At 42.2% G+C, this 26,120-nt stretch overlaps 2 protein-coding genes and 1 long non-coding RNA gene across 3 annotated transcripts; 2 read left to right on the plus strand and 1 right to left on the minus strand.

The window, feature by feature from the left end:
• Positions 1-579: 579 nt before the first annotated feature.
• LOC147128066 (uncharacterized) lies at positions 580-8,390 on the minus strand. The gene is made up of 3 exons (XR_015083743.1): positions 8,277-8,390; positions 3,067-4,653; positions 580-2,222 (listed from the first exon to the last, which is right to left on the minus strand). It is a non-coding gene; the product is annotated as an uncharacterized LOC147128066 (long non-coding RNA).
• Positions 896-7,514, plus strand: rsph3 (radial spoke head 3). Its single transcript, XM_086018115.1, has 8 exons — positions 896-2,400; positions 2,836-2,917; positions 3,423-3,567; positions 3,651-3,796; positions 4,466-4,669; positions 6,539-6,701; positions 6,776-6,862; positions 7,195-7,514. The coding sequence occupies exons 1-8, from the start codon at positions 2,282-2,284 to the stop codon at positions 7,263-7,265; spliced, it is 1,017 nt and encodes a 338-aa protein (XP_085874241.1). The 5' UTR covers positions 896-2,281; the 3' UTR covers positions 7,266-7,514.
• A 175-nt stretch (positions 8,391-8,565) lies between the features above and the next one.
• On the plus strand, positions 8,566-26,100 carry ezrb (ezrin b). Its single transcript, XM_086018491.1, has 14 exons — positions 8,566-8,736; positions 8,926-9,079; positions 11,485-11,568; positions 15,887-15,982; positions 16,996-17,270; positions 18,410-18,493; positions 18,572-18,718; positions 20,140-20,236; positions 21,150-21,313; positions 22,469-22,599; positions 22,729-22,889; positions 24,458-24,550; positions 24,641-25,090; positions 25,177-26,100. The coding sequence occupies exons 2-14, from the start codon at positions 9,068-9,070 to the stop codon at positions 25,339-25,341; spliced, it is 1,959 nt and encodes a 652-aa protein (XP_085874617.1). The 5' UTR covers positions 8,566-8,736; positions 8,926-9,067; the 3' UTR covers positions 25,342-26,100.
• Positions 26,101-26,120: the final 20 nt, after the last annotated feature.

A 26,120-nucleotide genomic window follows, 5' to 3' on the forward strand; every position in this document is an offset into this window, starting at 1 on the left:
ATGCATACGCTCAAAAAGAAGGAAACCAGTCATGGTCACATGGACGGATTTGGTTTTTCTCTGAATTGTTGTTCTTCCCGTGACCTTAAACGAGCTTCCTTCCGTGTTTGATGACAGCAGGTTGCTTTACTTCACAACAAGATGTTACATTTTGGATAAACTGATTATCTCTGACATGTGAAATATTGCGTTTCATGTTTATCAACAATCGTATAGAAATCATGGAGATGCAACTGATAGATTGTTCTATAGGCTGAACACTAAAATAATATTTCTGTGCTGTCATTTCCAATCGCGAAATAAATACTGTGGTGCAGTTTTAGCAGTAACACAGCGTTATACAGCCCCCTCCAAAAGTATTGGAACGCCAACGTCAATTCATGTTTTTGTTGTATACTGTCGACATTTGTGTTTCGGATCCAAAAAGGAATGAGGCAAAATTTTTGAATTCCAGCTTTATTTTCATGGTTTTTACATCTAGATGCGTAAACGAGTCAGGAGCGAGTAAACACTTTCGGCTTTGTACTAACAACATTACAGAACATGAACGGCCCAACACTGAACTGAGATTGAGCTTGTTAGCCAGCTTGCGGTGTCATCAATTAGCCACGTGGTAACTCTTGGTGCAGTCAGTGTACGAGGATCTGTACATACTGTTCATTTATTGGTAATAATCAATTCCTGTAATCGTTCTAAATAGGATACCAAGAAAAGGAATCGGAGACACGATCGCAATCTGTGGCCGATCGCAGAAATTTCAACTGATTAGTATCAGCTGAAAGGATTTTATTTAGTTATTTTTTAACAGAGCTGGCTTCATGCAGCAGCATCTGCTCTGCAGCCACAGCGGTCTGTAGTCGGGAACAACTTTGTGAGAAACACTTTGCTTGCATAGCAGTGCAAACAAAATAGTACAATAAAACAAGTTATGAGCAAACAGCTTCCTGAGCATCATCATCAAATAGATTAACCGCATTGAACTGTAACATAAACAAATGGTTGCTTTTGCTCATCCAACTGAATAACTGGACACCTTGCCTCATTTACTGTTGGGCCAATACGTCCATCAAGTATGCATGTGCCAGTTGCTCAAAAGTGGCTGTAGTCTTCATCCAGCCTAGCTGGTCATGGCGGAGAAACTCAGTGTACGGTGTGTATTGTTTATGTATCAAGAAATAGGTACATAAACATTGACTGGGTAGTGTGATTTCACACCTTTTTGTGGGCAGGCACTAAATAGGGCCCTATTATTTGTTTCCAAATAGAAGTCAATTTACTATAATATGTCCCCTTTTAATACATATTGTCGGTTCTTTTCCTGCTGCTTTCAAATAAATTACTCCCAACGGTGAAGATTGTTTTTGCGAAAAGGATGTCTGGAGTACTAAACAAAGATGATGCTGTGAGTAGGGAAAAAATGATCTGTGGACCCCATGCCCTAGCTGTCCATTGCATAATCTCAATAGCGGACTAATGAGACTAGGCCAGCTACCATTTAGCCTTCAATGCTCCTGAACAATAAGGGGCTGCTCAAGCATAAACAATGTGACAGAAGTGAATGCACTCATCTGAGCACCAATGTACGATTTCTTTCAATGATGAAAACACATTGCATAGGCCCATGGCCTGCTTTGTTTGGCTATTTGTGTTATGTTGTGTGTTGCAAACAGTGTGAACATGTCGCTAGCTTTACGGAAACATTACATAACTGCCTGATGATTGGAAAGGCGGGTTATGTAACAGCAATCCGGAGACGTGCAAATGGGCGCAGGAATTCTCAAATCAATACACGACTGATAAACACTATTTTGGCTGTGTGACTGCTAAATAAAATTAAAATAAATGTGCTTTGTAAGTAAATAGTCAACCTAAAATATTGTATGACAAATTGTGAGCCAAGTTTGCAAAAGCTGTCTTCAGCCTCACTTTGTGCGTTCTCACTCAAAATGTTTGTGTAAATCAACCCCAGTCCTCTATTGTAGTGCCAGTAGATGTAGGAATTGTTAATATCCTTGGAACTATAGGACCCCAAAATAGAATTTCGCTAAGTGCTCCATGTAGTTGTACACGCCCCGTTTCCAAAGCACGGACGTATGTTCCAAAGCGATGCAATACGACACTTGGAGCACTTTCTGGTTATGGTTGCTATGTTTCACTTCCTGGTTACGGTTGCTAAGGTAGCTTCTTGCTTGCTGCAGTCCTCGCGACCCCACACGAGCGAGCTAAGGGCAGAAACCATAATAAGCGGATTTACTTAACATTTTTCTTGGGTGTTGAAACGATGTCTTTCGTTTCACACAGCCAGAAAGACACAAACGGAACGTACACTTTCTCCAGTCGGCCCAGGCCTATTGAAAACCGCTCCAAATACAGAGAAAAGCCGACGGAAAAGGCAGGAAAGTATGTTTGCATCCCCAAAAAACAAACAAAAAAAACAACAACTTTTATGCTCACTTTTGCTGTCGGTATTGGTAACAAACTATGAAACAAGAAAAATTATGTTGTATTTTTTTGTCAAATAAAATACTAATACAAATGCAATTCATAGGAAATGTTGTATTCATCCATAAACTGCTGATAAACTCTTGTCAATTTTGTGTTATAAGTCTGTGTTGTGACTTTTAATAATTAATAGTAATTATCGATTTATGTATAGTCTGCTGCCAGTAATAGTTTTACTGGTTGTAATTCTAAGTCTGTCTCCAGCTGGTTTAATCAATTTAAATGTCTCTAAATAACCTTTAAATGCTCTTTCAACAATATTTTACAGCTCCATGGGTTAGAAAATCAAACGTTAAGCTGTTAATTTACACAGCGTCTCTCTTTTGTCTACAGGCCGCAGAGTACTTATGGAAACATCATGTATGATCGCCGTGTCATCAGGGGAAACACTTATGCCCAACACTTTCTATCAACTGTGGGTATATATGTATATATATTATTTTTGGACGTCACTAAACAGCACATAACAATTTTGTGGTGGTTCTTAAATGAGCACCAGCAGTTTGGTGCTCATGTTTTCCCTGACCCACCAGCCTCATGGATGAACTTTAAAATAAGACTTACAGCACATTTGGGAAAAGTATGGCCCACAGGTTACAGCCGGCCTGTCCAGTCTCTGGTCAGCCCTCACAGCCTTTATGAAATAAAAAAAAAAAAAATTATGCGCTGCTTTTTTTATGTGCGTGTGTATCGGCAGTGCAAGTGAACAAGACCAATGACGTGTCTTCAGTGTTACCAAAGACTTACTTGGCTGTATTTACTGACTTTTCCGACCATTCCAGCAACTATATAAAAAAAAGGAAGCCAACTGTGGTCCTCATGTCATGTTATCAAGATTATTTCCTGCGCAGCGGAGGGAAGAGATGAATACGCCCTGGTAATGATTTTGCTACCTTCTTATTTCCTGTGCAAATTGCCAGATGGTGCAGGAAGATCTCACTGAAATGCAAAGACAGCAAGAGATGAGGAGGCGGGCCGTGGCTCATAAAAAGAAGACCAAGGAGCAGCTACGAACTGCCACCCCGGAGGCCGTCCAAGGCAGAAAACACAATGTCGTCCAAACGGGTAAATTGTTTTCCTATCAACTTTGGAGCACGTTTTGTCATGTTCAGACCGTGATGACAGTCAACATTTCTATTTGCTTTCAGAACTTTATCTGGAAGAGTTGAGCTACAACATTGAGGTTTCGCATATCGAGTGCCAGACTGATCCTCTCCTGGACAGACCAGCAACGCCGCTTTTTATACCCGCCAAATCGGGCAAAGATGTTGCAACACAAATAGAGGAGGGGGAGGTAGGCGTCCTGGAATTTAAAATGTCTCTGGAACATACATTTTTTTTTACACTTTGATTCCCTTGTATTATATAAAGAAAATACAAATAATTGGTTCTTGGGTCAAACCCCTTCATGGGGCATATGCGGAGCCCCTCATTATGCTTTTCCGGAAATAATGTCAGAAAGCCTAAGTTTCCGCTACCATGACATTCTCTACAGGCAACTGATTCGTCATCTGACTGAATGTGTGATAACCTGCGGTTTTTGTGATAGGAATATTCAATAGTTCGGTGCTACTCGTTCATATGGTTAGTCTCTTCAATTTGTCAGTAATTTTCATGTCCAGTGAGGTTGGCTCGTAGATTAAATTTCTGAGTAATATGTGCAACTCTTGAGTCACAAGAACGTCAAGCTGTGGAGATCTTCTAGCCTTTACGTTTTTAACGTGCGGGTCTATAATTTTCTTTCTAATCTCCTGAGACAACTGTGCACCTTCACTTCCTCTGGTCCATGTTTAGTGTGGTCGCCAAACAGCACGGTGACTACATGTCACCATTTAAATAGGCCGTCTGACAGATTCCAAATTTGAAGACACGTATGATGCTAATAACAGGACACACTTGGTAGACTTTTCCCTCTGATCAAATTAGTTTACAATGAACAGTTTTCGGTGATTGTTTTCCGCAGTTGTTCGACTTTGACAGAGAGGTGCAGCCCTTGCTGGAAGTCCTGGTGGGGAAGACAATTGAGCAGTCTCTGCTGGAGGTGATGGAGGAGGAGGAGCTGGCCTGTCTGAGGGCTCAGCAGAGGGCCTTCCAAGAGCTCCGCAACGCCGAGTTGGCTGAAGTGCAGCGGCTACAGGAGCAGGAGAGACGCTACAGGGAGGAAAAGGTACGCGTTTGACGATATGTTTGTTTCTTGTGGGATGGATTTGGAAAACATTGCCTTTTCAATAAATATTGGCATTACGCAATATGGTTTCCTTATCATTTTAGAAATTCAATTCTTCCCAAGCATCCATTTATTTGCTTTTGTCCTATTCCAACTGACTCTGGGCGTGTTACCAAGATTCAAGCCCAGAACCTCTCATTGATACACTGTGCAGCCTGTTCCTATTGAACAATATGCTTCTTAAAGTGGAAGTCAACCAAAACATTTTTTTTTCAAGAATATGTTCTGTGCAAGCCCACTAGTTGAAACAAGGCATTCTGATAAATATCGCGTTTGTGGAATAAGACTTAATCCACCCATTTTTAGCCATCTCGGGGGGCGGCCATTTTGTCACTTCTGTCGACTAAAAATGACATCACAACCGCTCAGGTAATGACCAATCACGGCTGACCTGTTTTCTGAAGCTGAGCCGTTGATTGGTCGTTACCTGAGCCCTGAGCAGTTGTGATGTCATCTTCAGTCGACAGAAGTGACAAAATGGCCGCCCCCTGAGATGGCTAAAAAAGAGGTGAATTTTGCTGCTTAACTCATATTCCACAAATGCAATATTAAACAGAATGCCGTGTTTCAACTAGTGGGCCTGCTGGGAACATATTCTTGAAAAAAATGTGTTTGGATTTATTTCCACTTTAACACATCAAGAAAGACTTAATATTGTTCATTAGAATCAGAACATTCAGTGCCAATAATGAGTTTTGTTGCGTTTTTTTGTTTTCATTAGGAGTGGTAGAGAAGAGGGTGATGCTGTTCTTTACATTCCAAATGTTGAGTGGTAGTGACCCAAACAGCCAGCAGAGGGTAGCGATGCACCATTTTAGATTCAAAATCACCTCTTTATAGTATTTACCAACTGTTGACAGTCGAGGAAGCAGGACTTTACTGTCGAGATTTGTGGCTCATTCAAGAGTGGCCTTCAGTCAGACAATATGCACTCGAATAGGGAACATATACAGTATGTATAGAGTTCCCAGAGTTTGTTTTATGCTAGCAGAATTGTGTGTGTCACAAAGGAAACAAAGTACTACAACAATCGTCATGTGAACAGCCACTGGTGTGCTATTCAGGTGAGTTGACGTCATTCGTAGCGCTTGTATTTCTACTCGATAATTCATCCATCCATCATCTATCCCGCTGATCCTCACAACGGAGCCTATCCCAGCTGTCTTCGGGCAGTAGGCGGAGGACACCCTGAATTGTTTGCCAGCCAATCGCAGGGACAAACAAACAACCGCACTCACAATCACTCCTAGGGGCAATTTTAGAGCGTCCAATCAACTTACCATATATGTTTTTGGAATGTGGGAGGAAACCGGAGTACCCGGAGAAAACCCACGCAGGCACGGGGCGAACATGCAAACTCCACACAGGGAGGCCGGAGCCGGGAGCGAACCCACGACCTCTTAACTGTGAGGCGGACATGCTAACCAGTCGACCATATTTCACAAAATAATTATTTTTTTCAAAAGCCATTCCTAAATGATGTTCTAGCTGCTTATTGGAGTGAAAACCACTGTTCAGATGTTAGAGGTGTCATAAAAGCCAAAAAGGTTTCGCATCAAAGAAACTGTTCTACTTGATGTGTGTGTTTACATAAAAAAAAAGCTATTCTTCTCCAGATTATGAGAAGTGGCATGAATGCGAGCGTGAATGGATTTCTATGCTTGGCCTTCGATTAACAGGCCGTCCAAGCCAGGTGCACCCCTCGTCTACCTAAAATCAGATGGGATAGGTCCAATCTGATCCCCAACGAGGTAAAACGACAACAAAAAAATGGCTGGCTGGTACTAGTAAATCTTTCTCTTTCTTCAGGAGCACCGTATTGCCCAACAGAGGGAAGCACTTAGGATGGAAAAAGAGACCATGGAAAAGATTGCAGCGCGGGCCTACACCCAGCAGTACTTGTCTGACCTTGTCCCGACTGTTTTTAAGTCCCTCAGGATCCACGGCTTCTTCTGTGACCCCGTGGAGAAAGGTGGGGGGACGCCAGCGGAAATGAAGTCATACGTTCTGGAAGAAGTGTGAATTCTGTGTGCTTGTGATTTTCAGATATTGAGACAAACTTCTTTCCGTGGCTGATGGCTGAGGTGAACAACAAATTAGAAAAGAGAAATGCTGCAAGGCAGCTTTTGGACAGTAAGTTTGAAAGCATCGTCAAAAGAATCTGGATTTACATGCAGATATCAGTGGCAATTTAAAAAAAAAAAACCTTGCTAGCTTTACATTCTAAACACATATAATAGCTTCTATAATACGAATAATATAATGATACCTTTGGGTGAATGTAATTCTTTGCTGTTGATTGAGTCAATTACAACGGTATGGGAGTAAGGGCGAGGTTTTAACAGCATGAGTCACAGGTCCCTCGCAACTTTTCAGCTGTTACACTGCCATCTACTGGAATTTTTCTTTTAATGTCACGGATGAGTTGTAGGAGTCAATAATTGTACTTTTCTTGTCTATTTCAGCTCTCATCCACGATGTGGCCCAGAAAAAACTGTCGCTCTATACACACTTGGAGTCACGGCCAGAGAAGTAGATGCTTCTATTCTAAAAACCACCACCACCAGCAGTGACAACAACAACCAGGCTAAACAATGCATATTTCTTTGTGTCATGCTTAGGAAGACTGCTAAATACGCCTTATCATTGACTTCATGTTTGTGATTAATAACAGTAAACAGCTACTTTGTATCAAGCATACAGTGATTTTTCATTTAGTTTCTCATTGCAAAGTCCGGATTTTTACCATTTACTTTTTCACGCTTGTAAAAATAAACGCATGCACACTCTCTAAATGTTATCTTGGATTGAGTGCACTCTTGTCATTTGTAAAGGTTAGCAATGAGCTTTACTTTCACTTAGTTTCATTCTTTCAGAGTGTATTTTTATGCATCACTCCATAAACTGTTCAAGTTGACGGCCACCTTTCCTTAATCGAGGTCAATGTAATGTTATTTTTGTAATCTACCTGAAGCGGGGTACACATTTTACATCTTAATAGATTTTTTTCAAATGTGAGAGACCTCGCAAATGAAACGAAAAAAAATCCACATGGAAGTTGTCGTGCTGAGACAGACCGACACAGTGTCCTGTCACATTCACAGGATCGTGTGGTCAATCCAGTTTTCGCACTTGTGTTTGAGAGAGTAAAATTTCATTTTGCTTAGTCAGTGGCAATGTATTGAAGTTCAGGCTAGGATACGCTCATGACTCGCCTATGGCTTTACTTTCTGTCAAAACGTAGGACCGATCACGGGTATTATAGGCGTCTATTTTAATACCGTTGGCCTATTGGTCAGCACACCGCTGACATCCTCCCACACGCATGTGTCACACGCGTGTGGGCGGACGACGCGCACCTGCGCAGCTCAAAAATTCAAAAGTTAAAATTGCACATCCGAAATTCTGGTTATAGAGGCATTACTAATAAAAGTTGGCTTCATTGTTCATACCGACGTTTTCATTATGATCTTCTCTAAAATTGCAACATGCACTCATACACTCGACAAATACTTTCATTATGACACATCAAGGTCGCGCTACCTACCTATGATGTGATGTGAACTAATACACGAAGCAGGTACTTGAATAATACAAAACAAATACAAGAGTGTTGTAAAATGTGAGAATGTCCAGCGTGGATTAAAAAATACAAGGGAATGATTCTGGCTTGTTTGAATCTGGCTTGTTTGATGCTATAACCCCAACAAATCCTGTCCATTGACGTCATAAAGATATAATGACGTATAAATGACGCAGTTAACCTTTTTTTTTCTTTTCGGGTATCGTTCGTAATAAAGAACAGCGAAAGAAATGAGGCAAAAATAGGTGTGGATGTTTTGACCATGCCCATTGGGTGAGGCAGTCACTTGACGAAGATTTCAAACTCTCAATCACAAACTACACAGCTTCCTGTGTGTTTTGGTTTAAGTACCACAATAAAAGTATTTGAAGACGGACTAAGAATGCGGATCGTCCAGAACTGTTCATTTGTTGAACGGAATCAGGTGAAAATTATATTTTATATAATCATCGCATACCCACATATTCAATAGTTATTGAGAAAATATCATGAAAGCGTCTTACATTTATTTTGAAAGCCAATCTTTGTCGTTTCCTGCGCTTCTTTTGCGTGGCTACTGCTAGCTTGTCAGTCGTGGGATTCGTTCATTGTTGATGATGACTGTCACCTGCAGGATCGCCAAACGGCTCCTTTCAGACGTCTTGCAGTAACACCCAAGCGGCCCGAACTTGTTCGCTCTCCACGAAGGTACCGTGACTACACGGGGTCCGACTAATATCATCCCCTTCTCGGACAAACCGACAAAAGGACACAAAATGCCGAAAGCGGTAAGTAACTACTGTTTTGTTTTTAATTATAATATTTTTGTATTGAGTTCACCTGATGCGATATTGCCCACAGACACAGAAGGTAATACACAAAATGTAACTTTTAGAGTTAAAAAAAAATCTATTATATAGGTTATGATTGATTGCACTGTACAAAAAAAATGCAGAATAAAAACCTGTGACAAAAATTTGGTTCAAACATTTATCTTGGCAATACTTTATCATATACTCAGCCTGTTTCTGGGATGCCAATTCCATTATTAATAACCAGAGATATCGTTTCTTTAGTACTGAATCATTGTTGCAGAGTAACTAACCACTCAAAATCACATGTCCTCATAGCCATAGATGGGAGTGTCCCAAAAGTCTTGAAACTATTGTGTGGAATCAGTATGCAATAAACAAGAAGTTGGAAATGAATGATTATTTATTTTTTTATGATGGAGGCATAATGCTGATGCAAGTGGCCCACTTTGCACGAGAATTTTAGCAACCCAGCGCAGTCCAATCTGCATGAGAATGGGATTGGTTGAAAACAAATTGTGAAAGTGCATGTTTTTGTTTTTTGTGTGCGTGCATCCTTGAGGCGATTTGTTTACATAGCGCTTATAGAGACAGTTGCTTGTGTGGTGCTGCATTTCAAATGTACGATTCCCTGCCGAAATCTCAGTCGAGGTAAAAGAAGGCTAACAAAGTTCTCCCATGTTTTCTAACAGATCAGGTTTTGCTCCTGACTAGCTTGCCCCACCCCGGCCTGCTATTACATTCTGCTCAGTCAAACATCACTTTGGAAACTTCTTGCTGGCATTTAGAACAACGTCTTGTTTATTTTACTACTGGCCTATATATAGTATTTCCATGATGTAAAAGCCATGCATAGGAGTTACTTAGACTTTTTACTTGTTAATAACACTTAAGTGAACATGTTATATTTTGCTTGGAGTGGCTTTTTTATTCAATTCAAAAGTTAAGAAGTGGCTGTGTGTTGTACGTGTCAACAGGTTGTGGTCAGCGCGTGTTGTTGCTTTGTTTTGAATGGCGGACAGGTTTTTGTGTCTGTTGCTGTGGAAGTGACACCATTACTGAGTCAGTTTGTTTTTCATCTGTCTCATTGTTTACTTGTCACGACATCAATGCAAATATTTGATTGCTATAATACGCTCAAAATGGGGCCAAACAAAAATTGAGATGATGACACACGATTGGAAATATAAATAATGTCACTACTGACATAGAGCAGAGTTTTTAGTGGTACTGTAATCTTACTGCTTGGAATTCACAAAATGTGCATCTTCCAACTGGTTCTTTGGAATTGGTGACAAAGAATGTGATGAAAGTTCCAATTCAGTAGTTTTGACTATCTTTGTTGGTTAAAATCAAAGCGCTACACTTCAAAAGTATTTTTTTTTTTTATCAAAAAAAAAAAAAAAAATCCTTTGGCTCACTGTAAAGTGTATGTGGCCTTGTTAGTCCAAATGTGAACTTTCACCTGATTGCGGTAGTGGATTTGAATAGCTATGTCGTTATATTTTGAGGTGTTGTATTTTCTAGAGCGTTCTGAATGGCCGCAGTTTATTGTGACGTCCAATTGGGCGACCTGGTGGCTTTTAACCGTTCGCAATTTCCTTTGGCTGCCGCGCGTGTTTTTTTCCCCGCTGCTCCCATCGGCGAACGCTGTAAATGCAAATACAGCGGTCCTGTATGAGCCGCTCTCCCGCATCACAGCGTGCGTCTTTCTTGGGGAGCAGTCTTGCTACGTTGCTTCCTCGCGACTGCGGCAACACACTCGAGCTCAAAGGGTTCTTTGTCCCTCTGTTGAGTAGAGACTGTATTCCACCACCTTTTTGCCTCTTAGCTGTGACTCAAAACCGGGATATAAAGTTCTGCCTGACTGAGAGCCTTCCAAGCCATGTGTGCTTTGAGAGCTGCATCACATTAGGCAAAAGTTTCCCATGCCACGAATCCAAACTTATTAGCCTGCAGTTTCCCGGGTAACATGATGATGAGACGCCGTGATTGGATTTGGCCTCCTTGCGAGAGATGTAAGCCAGTTAGTTGATTGGAAGCGGGCGGGGTCACAGCTTTGGCCTAGATGTCTCGTTCCGCCGCTTACAATGGACTGGCCATGAAAGATGCGGTCAAAGCGTTCTGTTGTCAGCTCGTCTATGGCCTCGGCGGCTCATGTCTAACGTCTTTGTGTCCTTTTCACTGAGTGGTAATAAGCATCGTCAACAATGTTTTCATCGTCTTTCTCACTCGGGATGGGGATTTGATTACATTTGCCCGTGTTTGAGTTGACTTCCCCTTTAAAACTTAATGACTGAGTAAACACCTAAACGCACAATGCACTAACTGTTACAATTCTTCTTGAAAAAAAAAATGTTACTTGTGTGTTTCCTCCACAGGTCAATATTAACGTCAACGCCTTAGACTCGGAGCTGGAGTTTGCTGTTTTGCCAAGCGCTTATGGAAAAGTTGTATTCGACCAGGTATGCTTGCACGCCATCTTCGCTTCAAGTATTGAATGCATTCCTCATTCTACAAAATCCTACTGAATTGTTTTGAGATAAGTCCGCCCCCTCACTGTTTCGGAAATGAAACGATAAGGACGTCCTAAAACTGAACAGTATTGTCTTTGAATCTTGACTCGTTTATAAGAGATTTTTATCTGCGACTGATACCGTTATCGTTGCAGTGATCTCGTGTTGTGTGGTACCATTCTACTTCCTCAAAATCATCTTGCGTGTGGCTTAACATGTCACAATCGAGTTCCCCGTCTTTTATACGTTTTTTGATCATTTCAAATTGTGTACGCCGTATAACAATTTTTGTACGGGGGGGGAAAAATTTTTTAAAAATCGTTTTTTGTTAGACCGATCTCGTCTTGCCCATTTCGGCTCTAATCCGGAGTGTCCGTTAGCGATTCCGACTGCAAACTTCGGCCGACTTTCACAAGCAAAGTCCCCACCTCGCAATAAACACTGTGTAAGATTCTAAATAGATACTGTGTAAGATTATCTACAGAAATGTACGGGCAAATTACAACTTTTGTAAGATTCAGCACAGGTATGTTGAATTTGAAGCAAGAATGAAAACGATTTTCATTTATTACATGGAAAAGGGGAATTCTGATTTTAATAATAGTAGATTACTGTATTCAAAAATAGCTTTTATTATACGTGAAAAAAAATTAATAATGTAGAAAAATTGTTCCACTTCTGGTCGAGTTGAAATTTTAAAGTTGAGATCCTGCAAACCGAGCTGACATTGAACTCGTTTAGTGCCGTGTGACAGCACCGGTGGAAGAAAGGCATTGTTTTAGGCGCTTCCTGTAAAACTTGTTTTTGAATAGCTAGTGTAGCCAATTTCTATATATGTTCCGGTTGCATGTCAGGGGACCAACCCTTTTTCCCAGCTTTGTCAAGAACCAATCAAATCAAATCCCATCAAAGCGTGATGGGACTCAACCGAGTTCCAGCCATTCTCCAAATTTCTGCAACGGTTTGATGGTGTTGTTTGGTTAGTCTACATATATTTTGGGCCTTTCATTAAACAAAATGCACACATGCCAACCTTGCGCAACATACTCAAAATACAAGGAACAAATCCAAGTGAAGAGCAATGTTTAGCTAAGCTTGATGTATTTGATCATTTTCCTTGCTATTTCTTTGCTTTTGTCATTGCCATTGTTGCGAAAACCGCCCGCCGATCGACGGCTCATTCATTCAAGTAGCACAATGACTGGTTAACACATGAAGTACTTTAAAATTCACGTGGTCATTTCTACAGCGTTTCACTGGTCATTTTCCCGGCATTTTTTTTACAGTGTCGGTGGCACACTGCCCCCGTTGCTCCCGCAACGTCAGTTTCAATGATTTACACTAAATGCATCAGTGAGCTTTGAGCAACTATGGCAGATTAGCGCTTCTGATATGTGGCGTAGGTGCACCTTGACACGTATAAGCAGCTTGATGTCGTCTCACACCGGCAGGCACTAAGTAGCTGCACCGACCCCAGCGAACAGTCTGCTGCGCAACAGCCGTAAGCTCATTCTGTGGTCAACGCTGATCAGAAACTTAGAATATGTCATACCAAATGCAAGCATCTGCCACTCCTTTAACACACCCTACAGCTCATCTTATTTAGCCTTGAGCAGCAAGCCGCTGAGGTTAGATGAACTTGTTAGGCGCTAGTTAAAACTCATCGTGCCTCTTAAAGCTCATTTGCATTTTCAGAGACGGGATTTTGAGCTGAACGGTATCTGTAACTCATTCACTGCCAGACATTTTTAGACCCTCTTTTACCCTAATGTTTGAAAAAATTTGAAAAAAAAAAAATTAATAGTTTGCTGGGATTGAATGGCTGGACTGTGAAAAGACAAGTCAATTTGTCAATGGCAGTGAAGCCGTGATTGGTCGTTACCTGAGCCCTGAGCAGTTGTGATGTCATTTTCAGTCGACAGAAGTAACATAATGGCCGCCCCCGGCGATGGCTAAGAACAGGTGGATTAACTCTTATTCCATAAGCGCAATATTTACCAGAACCCCTCGTTTCAACTAGTGGGCTTGCATAGAACATAATTCTTGAAAATAATATGTTTGGGTTGATTTCCTCATCTGCCTCTGTTATGAATGTAGTTGGAAGTGCAAATCACTACCCAAGCCTCTTCGTGGTGAAAACAACTATCGCTCTCCCAGATACTGGTGCTAATTCTGCACTTCTTGCTTTATCGAACCAGCTTTATCGAACCAGTTTTAAACAAATGAGAAAGGACTGCACATTATTAGAGTAATAGCGCTAATATGTGTATATATGATGGTGGTGTATACAAATCTTCATATTTGTAGCTCTGTGAATATTCCCCTGAAGCTTCATTTGGAAGGGAAAAAAAAAGGGAATCGAGACAAAATCGTTCAGCTCCATCCTGCACACGCAGGCTGAGCGCAATCTTGAAAATGACGATGTGATAGGATCTTCGATGCAAATCCAGTGAAGTAGAGACGGTGTGCAAAATCAACTGGCTGCACAATGTTAGTTTGTCAGACTTTAGCCTCCGGATTTACATTAGGATATAATCCACAAATTTGGAGTAATCTTTCGTCAGATTGTAAGAATGTTAATTCTAATTCTTAATAAATCAAATGACGTTACTTATTCTTCACTGCCTGTACCCCTGCAATCGAGAGCCATAATTGTCGTTATACTAAAACTGTAAATGAAATACAGTATTGTTTTATACTGTATTAAATCTCATGAAATTGTGCAAGTGTACTTCGGGTCGTTGCCAGGGAGTGTTTATTGCCTAGTGGTAGTTTCCAAGCCAATGAAAGTGTTTTTCTCTTGAGATTTTCGTTCGGGGTCTGTGAGGTGGTTTGCTAGCATGAAAGGGCTTGTTGTGTTCACACGCCTGTGTTGTGTTTCAGGTGCAATGAAGAGCTTTCCTTCTAGCGTTTGTTATTGAACTAAATAGGATCCTTGAGCACAGTTTCCTGAATCTAAGCCATTCAAAACCACTCCCCCGGCGTCAGCCTGCTCAGTATTTTGTACGGCGCCACAAAGAGTTTGGTTTTAATTCAAACCTCGGTTTGAGGCTTATCGTTGGACGCAGGCTGTGCTTGGACTGTCTTTGTGTTGATAAATACTTGAGCCAGGCAACCAAGCAAGACACTTGGTGATTGGGTGGGGAAGGTGGCTGGGATGCTTTGCAAAAAATGAAGTGAATGTAGAAATGGATTAGGGAAGAACCTGTTAAATTTGAGAGACTTTTCCCCCTTAATCTTAATTTAAAAAAGATCAAACAAATAAAAGAAAAATGCATGAGTGTCTCTTAAGGTGTTATCATACTTTGCTATTTTTTTTTGGTTCCTTTGAAATAAGTTTCGCAATCTGGATCAAGGGTCACCCACCTTTTTGAAGCTGGGCGCTATGTCTTGCCTATAGATTATCGCACATTTCTGAAATAACAACCTTGCTTTAATTAACTTCAGTTCTCGGTTATTTTGAACAGTTAATAATATTCATCCATGTGAAGACACTGATTATGGTCATGATTTCTCATATGGATAATTATTATCAACGATTTAAAGGGGATGTCAATCCCAAAATGTTGTATGCAGCCCCACTAACTTAAACACGACATTCTAAGTAATATTACGTTTGTGGAATATGAATTAAGCATTAAAATCCACCCGTTTTTGTTCATCTCAGGGGTCTGCCATTTTGCCACTTGTTGTCGACTGAAAATGACATCACACTTGCTCAGGTCACAACCAATCATGGCTCAGCTTTAGAACACAGGTGAGCCGTGATTGGCTCTTACCGAAGCCCTTGAGCAACTGTGATGTCATTTTCAGTCCACAGTAAATGGCAAAATGGCCGCCCACTGACGTGGACAAAAATGGCTGGATTTTGCTGCTTAACTCATATTCCACAAATGCAATATTAATCAGAATGCCATGTTTGGACTAGTGAAGGTGCATATAACATATTCTTGTCATGAACATTTTGGCGTTGACTTCCCCTTTAACATAGCAGGAAAGATAAACACCCACATGGAACGCTTTATTTACAACATTCCAAGGAAATCACAATGGAACATTACTGGTGAGCTATACTTAGAACAGGCCCTCAGGGCACTTATGTGGTCCTATGGGGGCTACACGGTGCTGGCGGTCGCCATGTTGGCGGCCTCTGCTGTGGATGTTTCAAGTTTATAATAATTCATATTTAATTGTTTTTACAGCTTTGCTATTTTGCAAATGTTAATCCTATTCAAGGTAATTTCTCTCTCCCCCCCCTTATCCATAGGTGGTGAAAACAATTGGCTTACGTGAGGTCTGGTACTTTGGACTCCAGTATATTGATGGAAAAGACTATTTAACTTGGCTCAAACTGGAGAAAAAGGTGAGATGGGTTTAAAACACAATCACAAGGACTATGGATTTTGCAACACGCTATGCCAAATTCAATCAAATAGAAGAATCAAAGAATAGAAGAATGCATTCCCCTCATGGGTACAGTGGGCTCGATGATGCAATACATGCCATCCTTATGTATTTTCTAGTTCAGCATCTCCCTCCTCCGAAAGAATAGATATGTGGAACAGACCCGGTTGGTTTCTGTGTATACTTATTGCGTAAGGGTATTGTGTGTTCAGCTGGAGTGTAAACTCTTATTGAACCAGAACTACTTTCTGTTGTATAGTCAACAATGGCAAACTCCATGCCACTGGATTCCTAGAGCTGCTCATAATCCGGTCTAATCTGTAAATCAGATGAATGAAGTCTGGCACATGATAGAAATAATGTGCACAAGTGAAACTGATTTTTCTTTTACCTTTTTTTAAAACATCTGTCTCAAAATAGTGATAGACCATCACGAAAACTTTATTTTCTGTGTTGTCAATCTCTGAAACATTTTAGTTGTCCAAAAAAAAAAAAAAAAAAAAAGCAACTCAACGACTGTTAGTAGTTTTCCTAAAATGTGTACAAACTTTATTGATCCTGGTGTGGGCAGTTTGTTTGCAGCTTCCAGGTGCTCATTCAGATTCAACAAGCACTTTTAAGACAAGGTGACAAAAGACATGACAAATAGGTTATGGGACGGGTCGCAAACAATAAGATAAAAGCATTGTAGCACAATAAAAACACAATCATGTGAACGATGAACTCATTCACTGCCAGACATTTTCAGACCCTCATTTACCCTAACGTTTGAAAAAATGTGGAAAAAAAAATCCTGGGATTGAATAGCTGGACTGTGAAAAGACAGATAAATACGTCATTGGCAGTGAATGAGTTAAAAGAGTGGACTTTGTATTGAGCATTGTGGCAGAAGGGACAGCAATATTGTAATATATTGTTTTATCTCAGTGTTCGCTCTTTTACATTTGAAGTGTATTTGTCATTCCTTTTCAGGTGTTGCAACAGGATGTGAGGAAGGAAAACCCGTTGCACTTTAATTTCCGGGCCAAGTACTTTCCTGAGGAAGTGAACGAGGAGCTCATTCAGGAGGCCACGCAGAGGCTCTTCTTCATGCAGGTGAAAGACAGCATCCTGAGCGACCAGGTTTACTGTCCGCCCGAAACGGCGGTGCTGCTGGCGTCCTACTCTGTTCAAGCCAAGTACGGGGACTATGACAAAGACGTCCACCAACCAGGATACCTCTTTTCTGAACGGCTGCTGCCTCGGAGGTGAGAGAGGGGGAAAAAAAAAAAGTGTGCTGAAGCCGTTCGCTTTCGCAGGTGATATGACAGCTATTTATGTACGGTATTCGAAAATGCGCAAAGGGCCAGTAGGTCACTAGTCTGGTTGAACCTGCCCCTGGCAACCAAAGAAATAAATGAGAAAGGTTACGTATGAATGAATCATGGTTTCTGTACTCTTTTGGAGTTTCTGAGTAGCACTGATGCAGCTTTGAGAAGGTGCAATCATTAAAGCGGAAGTCAACCCAAGCACATTTTTTTGAGAATATGTTCTATGAAGGCCCACAAGTTGAAAGGTGGCATTCTGATTAATATTGCGTTTGTGGAATATGAGTTAAGCAGCAAAATCCATCCCTTTTTAGCCATCTCAGGGGGCGGCCATTTTCTCATTTCTGTCGACTGCAAATGACATCACAACTGCTCAGGGCTCAGGTGATGACCAATCACGGCTCAGCTTCGGAAAACAGGTCAGCAGAAATGACAAAATGGCCGCCCCCAGAGATGGCTAAAAACGAGTGGATTAATCCTCAAATGCACTCGAAAAGTCAGACTGTGGCGCCATCATCCTCCCAAACCATTTCCCAAAGATCTTAGAGCAATGACTGATTCAATAAATAAAATAATGAGCTGACCAAGCAGGTTAATAAGCGGAAATGTATCTGGTTGACCTTTGTGGCTGACTAGTTCCTTCTGCATCAAAGCATTACAGCTATCCATTATATAAACAAAGAAGGCTTCCTCAAAAATATCTAACCGGACAACTTCCACTAGTTGTCCAAAGAACATCCAGACTTTCAATCTTGCGGTGACATAATCCCGCACGGCTCCCTCAGAGTGATGGAGGAGGCGGAGTTTTACAACACTACTCAGACAGTTGCGTGATAATGGGTTTGTTCTCAAGCTTGTTTTTTTTTTTACAGTTTCAATTGGTAAATCATTTGCAAAAATGACAGATTACATAGACAATAATGTTGATAAATTGACCACATCTGGACATACATGATTTCCGCTTGACAACAACAGTATGCATCTTGGCAATCAACTATTTGTGATATGGTTCCTGCCAATTTTTGCGCCAGCTAGTGTATCAACTATTCTTTCAATATTCCCTACTTCTTTTTCTACAGAGTGATGGATCAGCACAAGTTATCGCAAGAACAGTGGGAGGAGCGGATTCAGGTGTGGCACGAGGAGCACCGCGGGATGCTCAAGTGAGTCCGCGCGTGCCTTATACGTGAGCGATCAAACGCGGTGCCACGCGCGCGCTCAACTTGGGGGCGTTCTAACAGGGAGGATGCCATGTTGGAGTATCTGAAGATCGCTCAGGACCTGGAGATGTACGGCGTCAACTTCTTTGACATCAAGAATAAGAAGGGGACGCTGCTGTGGCTGGGAGTGGATGCTTTGGGACTGAACATTTATGAGAAGGATGACAAGTAAGCGGAACTGACTGCTTGGTAGTCTGCTATGTCCAAAGAAGACACAATATTTATGATTTTATTTTTCTTAATCTTTTAGGGACTGTACCAGTATATTGAATATTATAACTGGTGGTGGTGACTGTCAAGTAGGTCAAATTAGGCGTTCAATGAAATGACTTCTTCACTGTGGAGGGTGTGTGTTGACTTCTTATGTTTGTTTATAGAAGGAGGGACACTTCACTCTCAGCCTTCAATTAGATATTTACACTCCTGGACAAAAATGTTGGTAGCCACAGAAATAACTTGGAATCCGATGAAAGTAATGATCAATAAAACACAAACAGGAATTAAAAACAGAATTATTGAAAAAAAAAAAAAAACGAACTCATGAAACAGGCCTTGACAAAACTGATAGAAAAAGTTGACACACATCAAACCTGTAATCAGTCAAGGCCGCCTATTTAAAAAGTGACAAGTGGTCACTGTGCTTTTTGGTGACATGGTGTGTATCGCACAATATTCACCAGAGGAAGCAGAGGAAAGAGTTGTCTCAGGAGTTTCGATCTTGAAACAATTGTTGTCAAACGCACTTGACTTTACTGCCTTTTAATTGAATCGACATAACAGTAAACAATAGTGACTGACAAACGAGCCCTTAAGGGGCACGAAGCTTGTTTTATGTACACCTTGCTATCAACAGAGAGAAGCCTCTCCTCTGCGGTGACCTCTGCCGTAACCATGGTTACGCCAACTGGTTTTTCAAGCTGTGCGGCACTTAAGAATGTGAGGCTAACCTGCAACAGCGCCTCTGCAATGAGGGCGTCCGGCCCACAAAGCAGAGCCGAGGCATTGTGCTCGCTTGTGTGCTCAACTCTTCACCGACTTGCTTTCCTTCAATCACACCTTCCATCAAACGCGGGATTTACCTGACAAGTATCGCTTTCGTTTGCCCTAATTCACTTTGACGTGCACTTTTTCCCCCGTGATGGCGAATACGACCCTTAAACGGTCATTTCCCCTTCAGTTCCACAGACCAATTCCTAAACTCCTACGTCAACTTTACGACGCAAAGATCCATCACAGCGCTCTGAAATAACATCCACATTGTTGTCTCAATTCCACAAGCATGTGTCAGCGAGAGTAATTAAGTGAAATTCCAGTTTAGGCAGTGTATTTTCGAACGCGAGTTTCACCACGAGGTGCGCGTTGGTCCTAGTACAACACGGTGATTGTTGTGTCCTGTCGAGTGAGACTGGCGCAAGAAAACATTCGTGGGCCACACCTTGAAATAATCCCTCATACGTGGGACAGTGGATTCCGTATCTTTATTTATAAGTAAGCGAGAGGAGGGATTTTCTGTCGTGGACTGATTGACGTGCAGAATGGTTGCTAGACAGTAGCTGGCTGTTACATGTTGGTGTGTTTTGCTCCATCAGACTGACCCCGAAAATCGGCTTCCCCTGGAGTGAAATTAAAAACGTTTCCTTCAACGACAAAAAGTTCACCATCAAGCCCATCGACAAAAGATCACCGGTGAGTAATTCTACTGCGTTATTGCAGGTGGTGACAGTCCAACATGCTTAGCTCGAAATGGTATGAAAATGTAATCCCTCTGTTGAGTTTGCAAGGCACCAACTTGAGGGTCGCTGCACATGTGCAGTGACACATTCCACAGGTGTGGCGGAAATGCTGTGCTGAAAAAGTTGGATATTTTCATGATAGTGTCATTTTGATAATAAGTGGATTTGTAAATATAATTTGTGCTTTAAAGTGGAAGTCAACCCAAACGTTTTTTTTACAAGAATATGTTCTATGCAGGCCCACTAGTTGAAACAAGGCATTCTGATTAATTTTGCGTTTGTGGAATAGGAGTTACTGCACCCGTTTTTTAGCCATCTCTAGGCAGCCATTTTGTGACTTCTGTCAACTGAAAATGACATCACAGTTGCTCAGGTAACGACCAATCACAGCACGCCTGTTTTCTGAAACTGAGTCATGATTGGTCGTTATCTGAGTCCACATATTTTTTTTTCAAGAATATACTCTATGCAGACTCACTAGTTGACGGACGGCATTCTGATTAATATTACATTTGTGCAATATGAGTTAAGCAGCAAAATCCAACCCTTTTTAGCCATCTCAGGGGGCGGCCATTTTGTGATGTCATTTTCAGTCGACAGAAGTGACAAAATGGCCGCCCCCGGAGATGGCTAAAAACGCCTAGATTAACTCCATTCCACAAACGCAATCTTTATCAGAATGCCGTGTGTCAACTAGTGGGCCTGCATAGAATATATTCTTGAAAAAAATATGTTTGGGTTGACTTCCTCGTTAATTACAATTGCGTTAGTTTTGACACAAATGCATACTACATTATCGCAAGAACGGGTTCTGTGGTGATGATTTCTTTACTATTATCTATTTTTCTCACTCTCGATTCTTTCAGGACTTTGTGTTCTACTCCCCGAGACTACGCTTGAACAAGCGCATCCTCCAGCTGTGCATGGGCAACCACGAGCTCTACATGAACCGACGCAAGCCGGACTCCATCGAGGTGCAGCAGATGAAGACGCAGGCGAGGGAGGAGAAGCTCCAGCGACAGATGGAGAAGTATGCCGATTATTGTTATTGCGTTAGAGTCTCCGTTGCACTTGATTGACCATCCATAGCAAATTTATTAGATGAGTGACAACATCCATCCATCCACCCAATAACTTAGTATGAATTTTTCAACGTAATCAATGCGCACCTCTAATCAGACTCCACTCTCACCGTGGACCAAAATCCTAATTGGTTGAGATTTTTGTACGTATTATATCAACAATTCTCACTACTTCTCTTCCGCGTAGCAGATTAAAGCCATTAGACCATTAAAGCCATTAGACCACTAAGACCAAAGCCGATTTACCACAGGCTTATCCCGTTGTTATCGTCAAACTCAACACAGTGTCACACGTACAAAAGAGAAACCACCATACAGGGTACGATAAATGCAGTACTCCTTTTCAAGGCAGGGACGTCTTCCCTCCTGAATGGGAAGTGAATGGATTTAGAGCCCGGTTGCTCCCATAGCTATCAGTTCCCTCGCTCTCCTTTACAGCTGTTTAAACATGCTGATGGTCAATAGCAGCAAGAGTTGATGCACGGCAGCTGGCTACATAGTAGAGTCCCTTAATGCCTCGAATCCACATATGATTAAACATCAGATCGTGGAATGTGACTGGAGCAAACAGTGGAGGAAATGTAACGGTAAAAGCTTCCATGTATCAAGTACCGGCACCGATATCAGTCATCGATATCAGTCACTGGCACCCTCTTGTGGATGATCTACTATCAGGAAGTAAATGGCATGCGTGGCTGACAGGATGGTTTTCTGTAAACGTCCATCCATGTCAACCCTCACAAATGCCCGTTAAAATGCAATTTCTGTCAGCAGATGTATTGTATATTTATAAGTTTTAATGCTTAGAGTGCAATATTAGTGTGTTGTTGCCATCATTTTCCATTCATTCAATATTTTTCCTTTTTTTTTGTTTTTTTTTGAATGGGTAAAAAAAATAAAAAATCTCTAACAAATCAAAACGCAGGGAGGAATCAGTCTTATTTTGCACTTTTTTGTTGTTGTTAATTTATTAGAAATGAGTCCTAAATCGGAATGAGCTGTTAGTGTGCAATGTATGCCTCTGCACTGGCTCGCCCGCGGTTGTTGCGCGCGTTAAATATTGTTTGCGTCTTTGTGGGCTAATGGCTAATTGTGATCTGCAGGGCCCAGCTGGAGAAAGAGAAGAAGAAGAGGGAGGCCGTCGAGAAGGAGAAGGAGCAGATGGAGCGGGAGAAGAAAGACATTACGAAGAGGCTCTACCAGTTTGAGGAGAAGATCAGGAAGGCAGAGCAAGGTATGGGAAAGTGCTCGACCTGTTATGGTGGGAAATAACTTCATCTTAATTTGAACACAGCACAAGATGCACTTTATGTCGCAACAGAGCTGTTAACAATCGTTCCCATTTATTCTCCATATATTTCAGATTTGCAGGAGCAGACGCAGAGGGCCCTTATGCTGGATCAGGAGCGTTTAAAAGCAGAGGAGGAGGCTGCCCGTCTGGAGGCGGAGCGTCAGGCTGCCCTGCTGGCTAAAGAAGCGCTGGCTCGCCAATCCGAGAGCCAGAAGTTCAGTCAGGAACAGCTGGTTAGTGCTTTATTGGAGCTGAAAAGTTGCCGTTGACGGGCCGCCGTGCGCCGAAACGTAGTCGATGGGTGTGGTTCACGATGGCCGCACCCCCCCCCCCCCCCCCCCTCTGGTAGAAACGTATATCGGTGGACGGCGTCCGCATCACAGCCGATCGTGCGCCGATCCGCTTGTCTCATTTTCATTCACACTGGGCTGCGAACAGCTCCAGTGAGAGTTGGCGATCTCGGCTTGAAGAAGCCAAACACTAGGCTACTACATCATCTGCAAAAAGCAACGATGCAAAACTGAGGCCACCAAACCGGATCCCCTCAACACCTCGGCTGCACCTAGAAATTCTGTCCATAAAGGTTATGAACGGGATCGGTGACAAAGGGCAGCGCTGGCGGAGTCCAGCCCTCACTGGAAAGGAATCTGCCGGCAGTGAGAACCAAACCTAACCCTGACATCGGCGGCACAGGGATCGAACAACCGCACATATTGCACATACCAGAAAACCACCATTGGACAGATTTACACATTACCTCACATAGTTTGTATCTGTTCACTAACAAGTAAGCTACGTTCAAACTGCAGGGCGTGATGCCCAATTCGGACTTTTTTATTAAATCCGAACTGTTTATGTACTTGCTCACATTCCAAAAATAAATGAGACTTCGAATATAAACGGAACACTTGCGGGAGGAGGTAGAAATATTTTGGGCATATAAAGCGACTGGATCGCCGCATTTTATACAAAAGGTGACATCACATTATTGCCGCGTTTAGCTAACGCACCGTCCGCGTGGCTGAATCACGACTCTCACCACGGATGTTCGCTTTATGCTTCATGTTTCAAGTGGAATTAAATTCAAGTCAAATATAAAATCAACGCTATTATTACAACTTTGCAGATTCACAGATGATTGTCAGTATTCAAGCACTCATTTGGTTATATGTGTACGGATGAGATTTGATAAAAAATGAGGGCTGTCAAAGTTAAAGCATTAATTATGGAAATTAATTTAAATTTGATAACGCACTAACATTTTTTTAACTCAGTTAACTCAGTTTTATTTATTTCCTGTAGCAGCTGACGAGCCAAACTTAGAGAGTCACTGTCGCAAAGACGGACTATGACGTAGTTTTACTTTAAAAAGTTGCTCGACGGCTCATTGGAGAAATCCAAAACAATTTGCACACTTTGAAAAGCCAAATTCAAATACCATATTAGTTGTACGTCTTTGGTGTATCGTTCAACTGTTGTATTTTACAAGAGAAGAATCGTATTCCAAGCTTCGTAAAAAATTGGAGTTGAAAAATACGACTAATCGTGATCAATTATAGAAAATGTTGAGATGAATTCGTTAAAAAAATGTAATCACTTGCACTAATAAAAAAGTAATTGTACTGTTCTCACTGCTTTAAAAGAAATCATACATATCGGCAAAAAAAAAAAAGAAAAATGAATTGAGTGAATGGATGACCTGAGCTAAAGGGCTATACCTCGCACGTGTCGATCTGCAGCTTATTGATCAAACCGCATCGTCAATTCTGTCGAAACATTGCTTTGTGACGTTTTGTGTTAGGCCGCAGAGCTGAGGGAGCACACGAGCAGAATCAGTCTGCTGGAGGAGGCCAGGAAACGCAAGGAGACTGAGGTGGACACATGGCAGCTCAGGGTGAGACGTGAGCGTGTGGCGGCAGCACTGAGCAAATACTCGAGAAATCCAAAAGCAAACGGCTGTACGCATCATTGTGTTCCTCGCCAGGCCAAGGAGGCCCAGGATGATTTGATCAAGACCAAGCAGGAGCTGAACATGGTCAGGATGGCGCCCCCGATGCAGATGCCCATGATGACGCCCATGCAGATGCCCATGCCCATGCTGACGCCCATGCAGATGCCCATGATGACGCCCATGCAGATGCAGACGTCGATACAGACGCCCATGCAGACGCCGATGCAGGCGCAGATACAGACGCCGGCGCAGATACAGACGCCGACGCCGGCGCAGACGGCGAGGCAGACGGCCATGGAAATGCCCCTGCCGCCGCCTCCCCCTCTCACCATGTACAACTTCTACGACAACAGCGAGGACGAGGAGAACAGCAGCATGCACAGCGCCGACCTGCCCAACGACGCCCTCCACAACAATTACCACAAGGAGGAGGATCGCCAGACGGAGGCCCAGAAGAACTTGCGTGTGCAGAAGCAGCTCAGGGTAACCGCGGGAAACGTCCTCACGCCGCAGAGGCCTCATCCGTGCGTGAAATAATATAAGTACCGTCTCGCCGTCTCTCCTTTCAGGATCTGACCGCCGAGCTGGCACAAGCGCGCGACGAGTCCAAGAACACCCAGAACGACCTCCTCCACTCGGCGAACGTGCGGGAAGGACGTGACAAATACAAAACCCTGCGGCAGATCAGGCAAGGCAACACCAAGCAGAGGATTGACGAGTTCGAGGCCTTATAAGGAAGGAGCCGCCTGCCACTTTCCGAAACCCTTTCTGAATGGTCGCTCGGCCTTTGCGCTCACAAGTAGCCGCTGCGGAGCGGCATGCAGTAAGCGCATCAGGTATGTCGTGCCCAAATAGTTTCTGATCAGATTTGTGCCATCGGTGGCAATCGAACCGTCGCTAACGACGCCGGCCCGTTGGAAAATGGAAAACGACTCCCTGTGACCACTCAGAAAGGGCTGACATTGTTTGTGTTTATGCGGTCTTTGAACACTAGATGGCGCTACACGCATTTAAATCCGTGCCTAGTTGAATATTTATATAAGTATACGGGACATTAAAAAGGGTGTTTCATCTTTGGTTTGTATATTTTTGCTAACGATGAAAATTAAACATTTATACATTGACCAAAATAATGCCAATGTCTTATGTTCCCTGCTTGTAGTTTCAGATCAATAGACTAAAAAAGATGATATTAAATTATTGTGCTTTAGTTGGAATCAGTTGGAGTCTATTGTTTACTTTGCCGTTGAGCTGAAATGAGGATGAGCCTTACATGTCTTTGTCTTCAGATCAGCGTTGACGCTTAAAACTGAAGTGCGTGTGCCTTTCTGAGCTGATGCTCGCGCAGGTTGAAGCATCAAGACTTCCCTTTTAGCAGAAAAAAAAAAAAAAAAAACGCCATGCATGTAACTTTGAAAAGGCATAATGCTGTTTTTTGAGTGTGTGCGACATTCCTTGAGGTTCAGGTGAGTGTTGTCGAGTATTTTCAGGAAGCAGTTGGGCAACTTTGGTT

Source organism: Filicampus tigris, chromosome 20, assembly GCF_054856515.1.
Source record: "Filicampus tigris isolate MCC_2025a chromosome 20, RoL_Ftig_1.0, whole genome shotgun sequence".
NCBI lineage: Eukaryota > Metazoa > Chordata > Actinopteri > Syngnathiformes > Syngnathidae > Filicampus > Filicampus tigris.

Coding starts and splice junctions, on each gene's coding strand:
- rsph3 (XM_086018115.1), top strand. CDS start 2,282: ATGTCTTTCGTTTCACACAGCCAGAAAGACACAAACGGAACGTACACT. Junction 3,568..3,650: donor ACACAATGTCGTCCAAACGG/GTAAATTGTTTT, acceptor ATTTGCTTTCAG/AACTTTATCTGGAAGAGTTG. Junction 6,863..7,194: donor TGCAAGGCAGCTTTTGGACA/GTAAGTTTGAAA, acceptor TGTCTATTTCAG/CTCTCATCCACGATGTGGCC.
- ezrb (XM_086018491.1), top strand. Junction 18,719..20,139: donor ATTTATGAGAAGGATGACAA/GTAAGCGGAACT, acceptor TTGCTCCATCAG/ACTGACCCCGAAAATCGGCT. Junction 25,091..25,176: donor GTGTGCAGAAGCAGCTCAGG/GTAACCGCGGGA, acceptor CTCTCCTTTCAG/GATCTGACCGCCGAGCTGGC.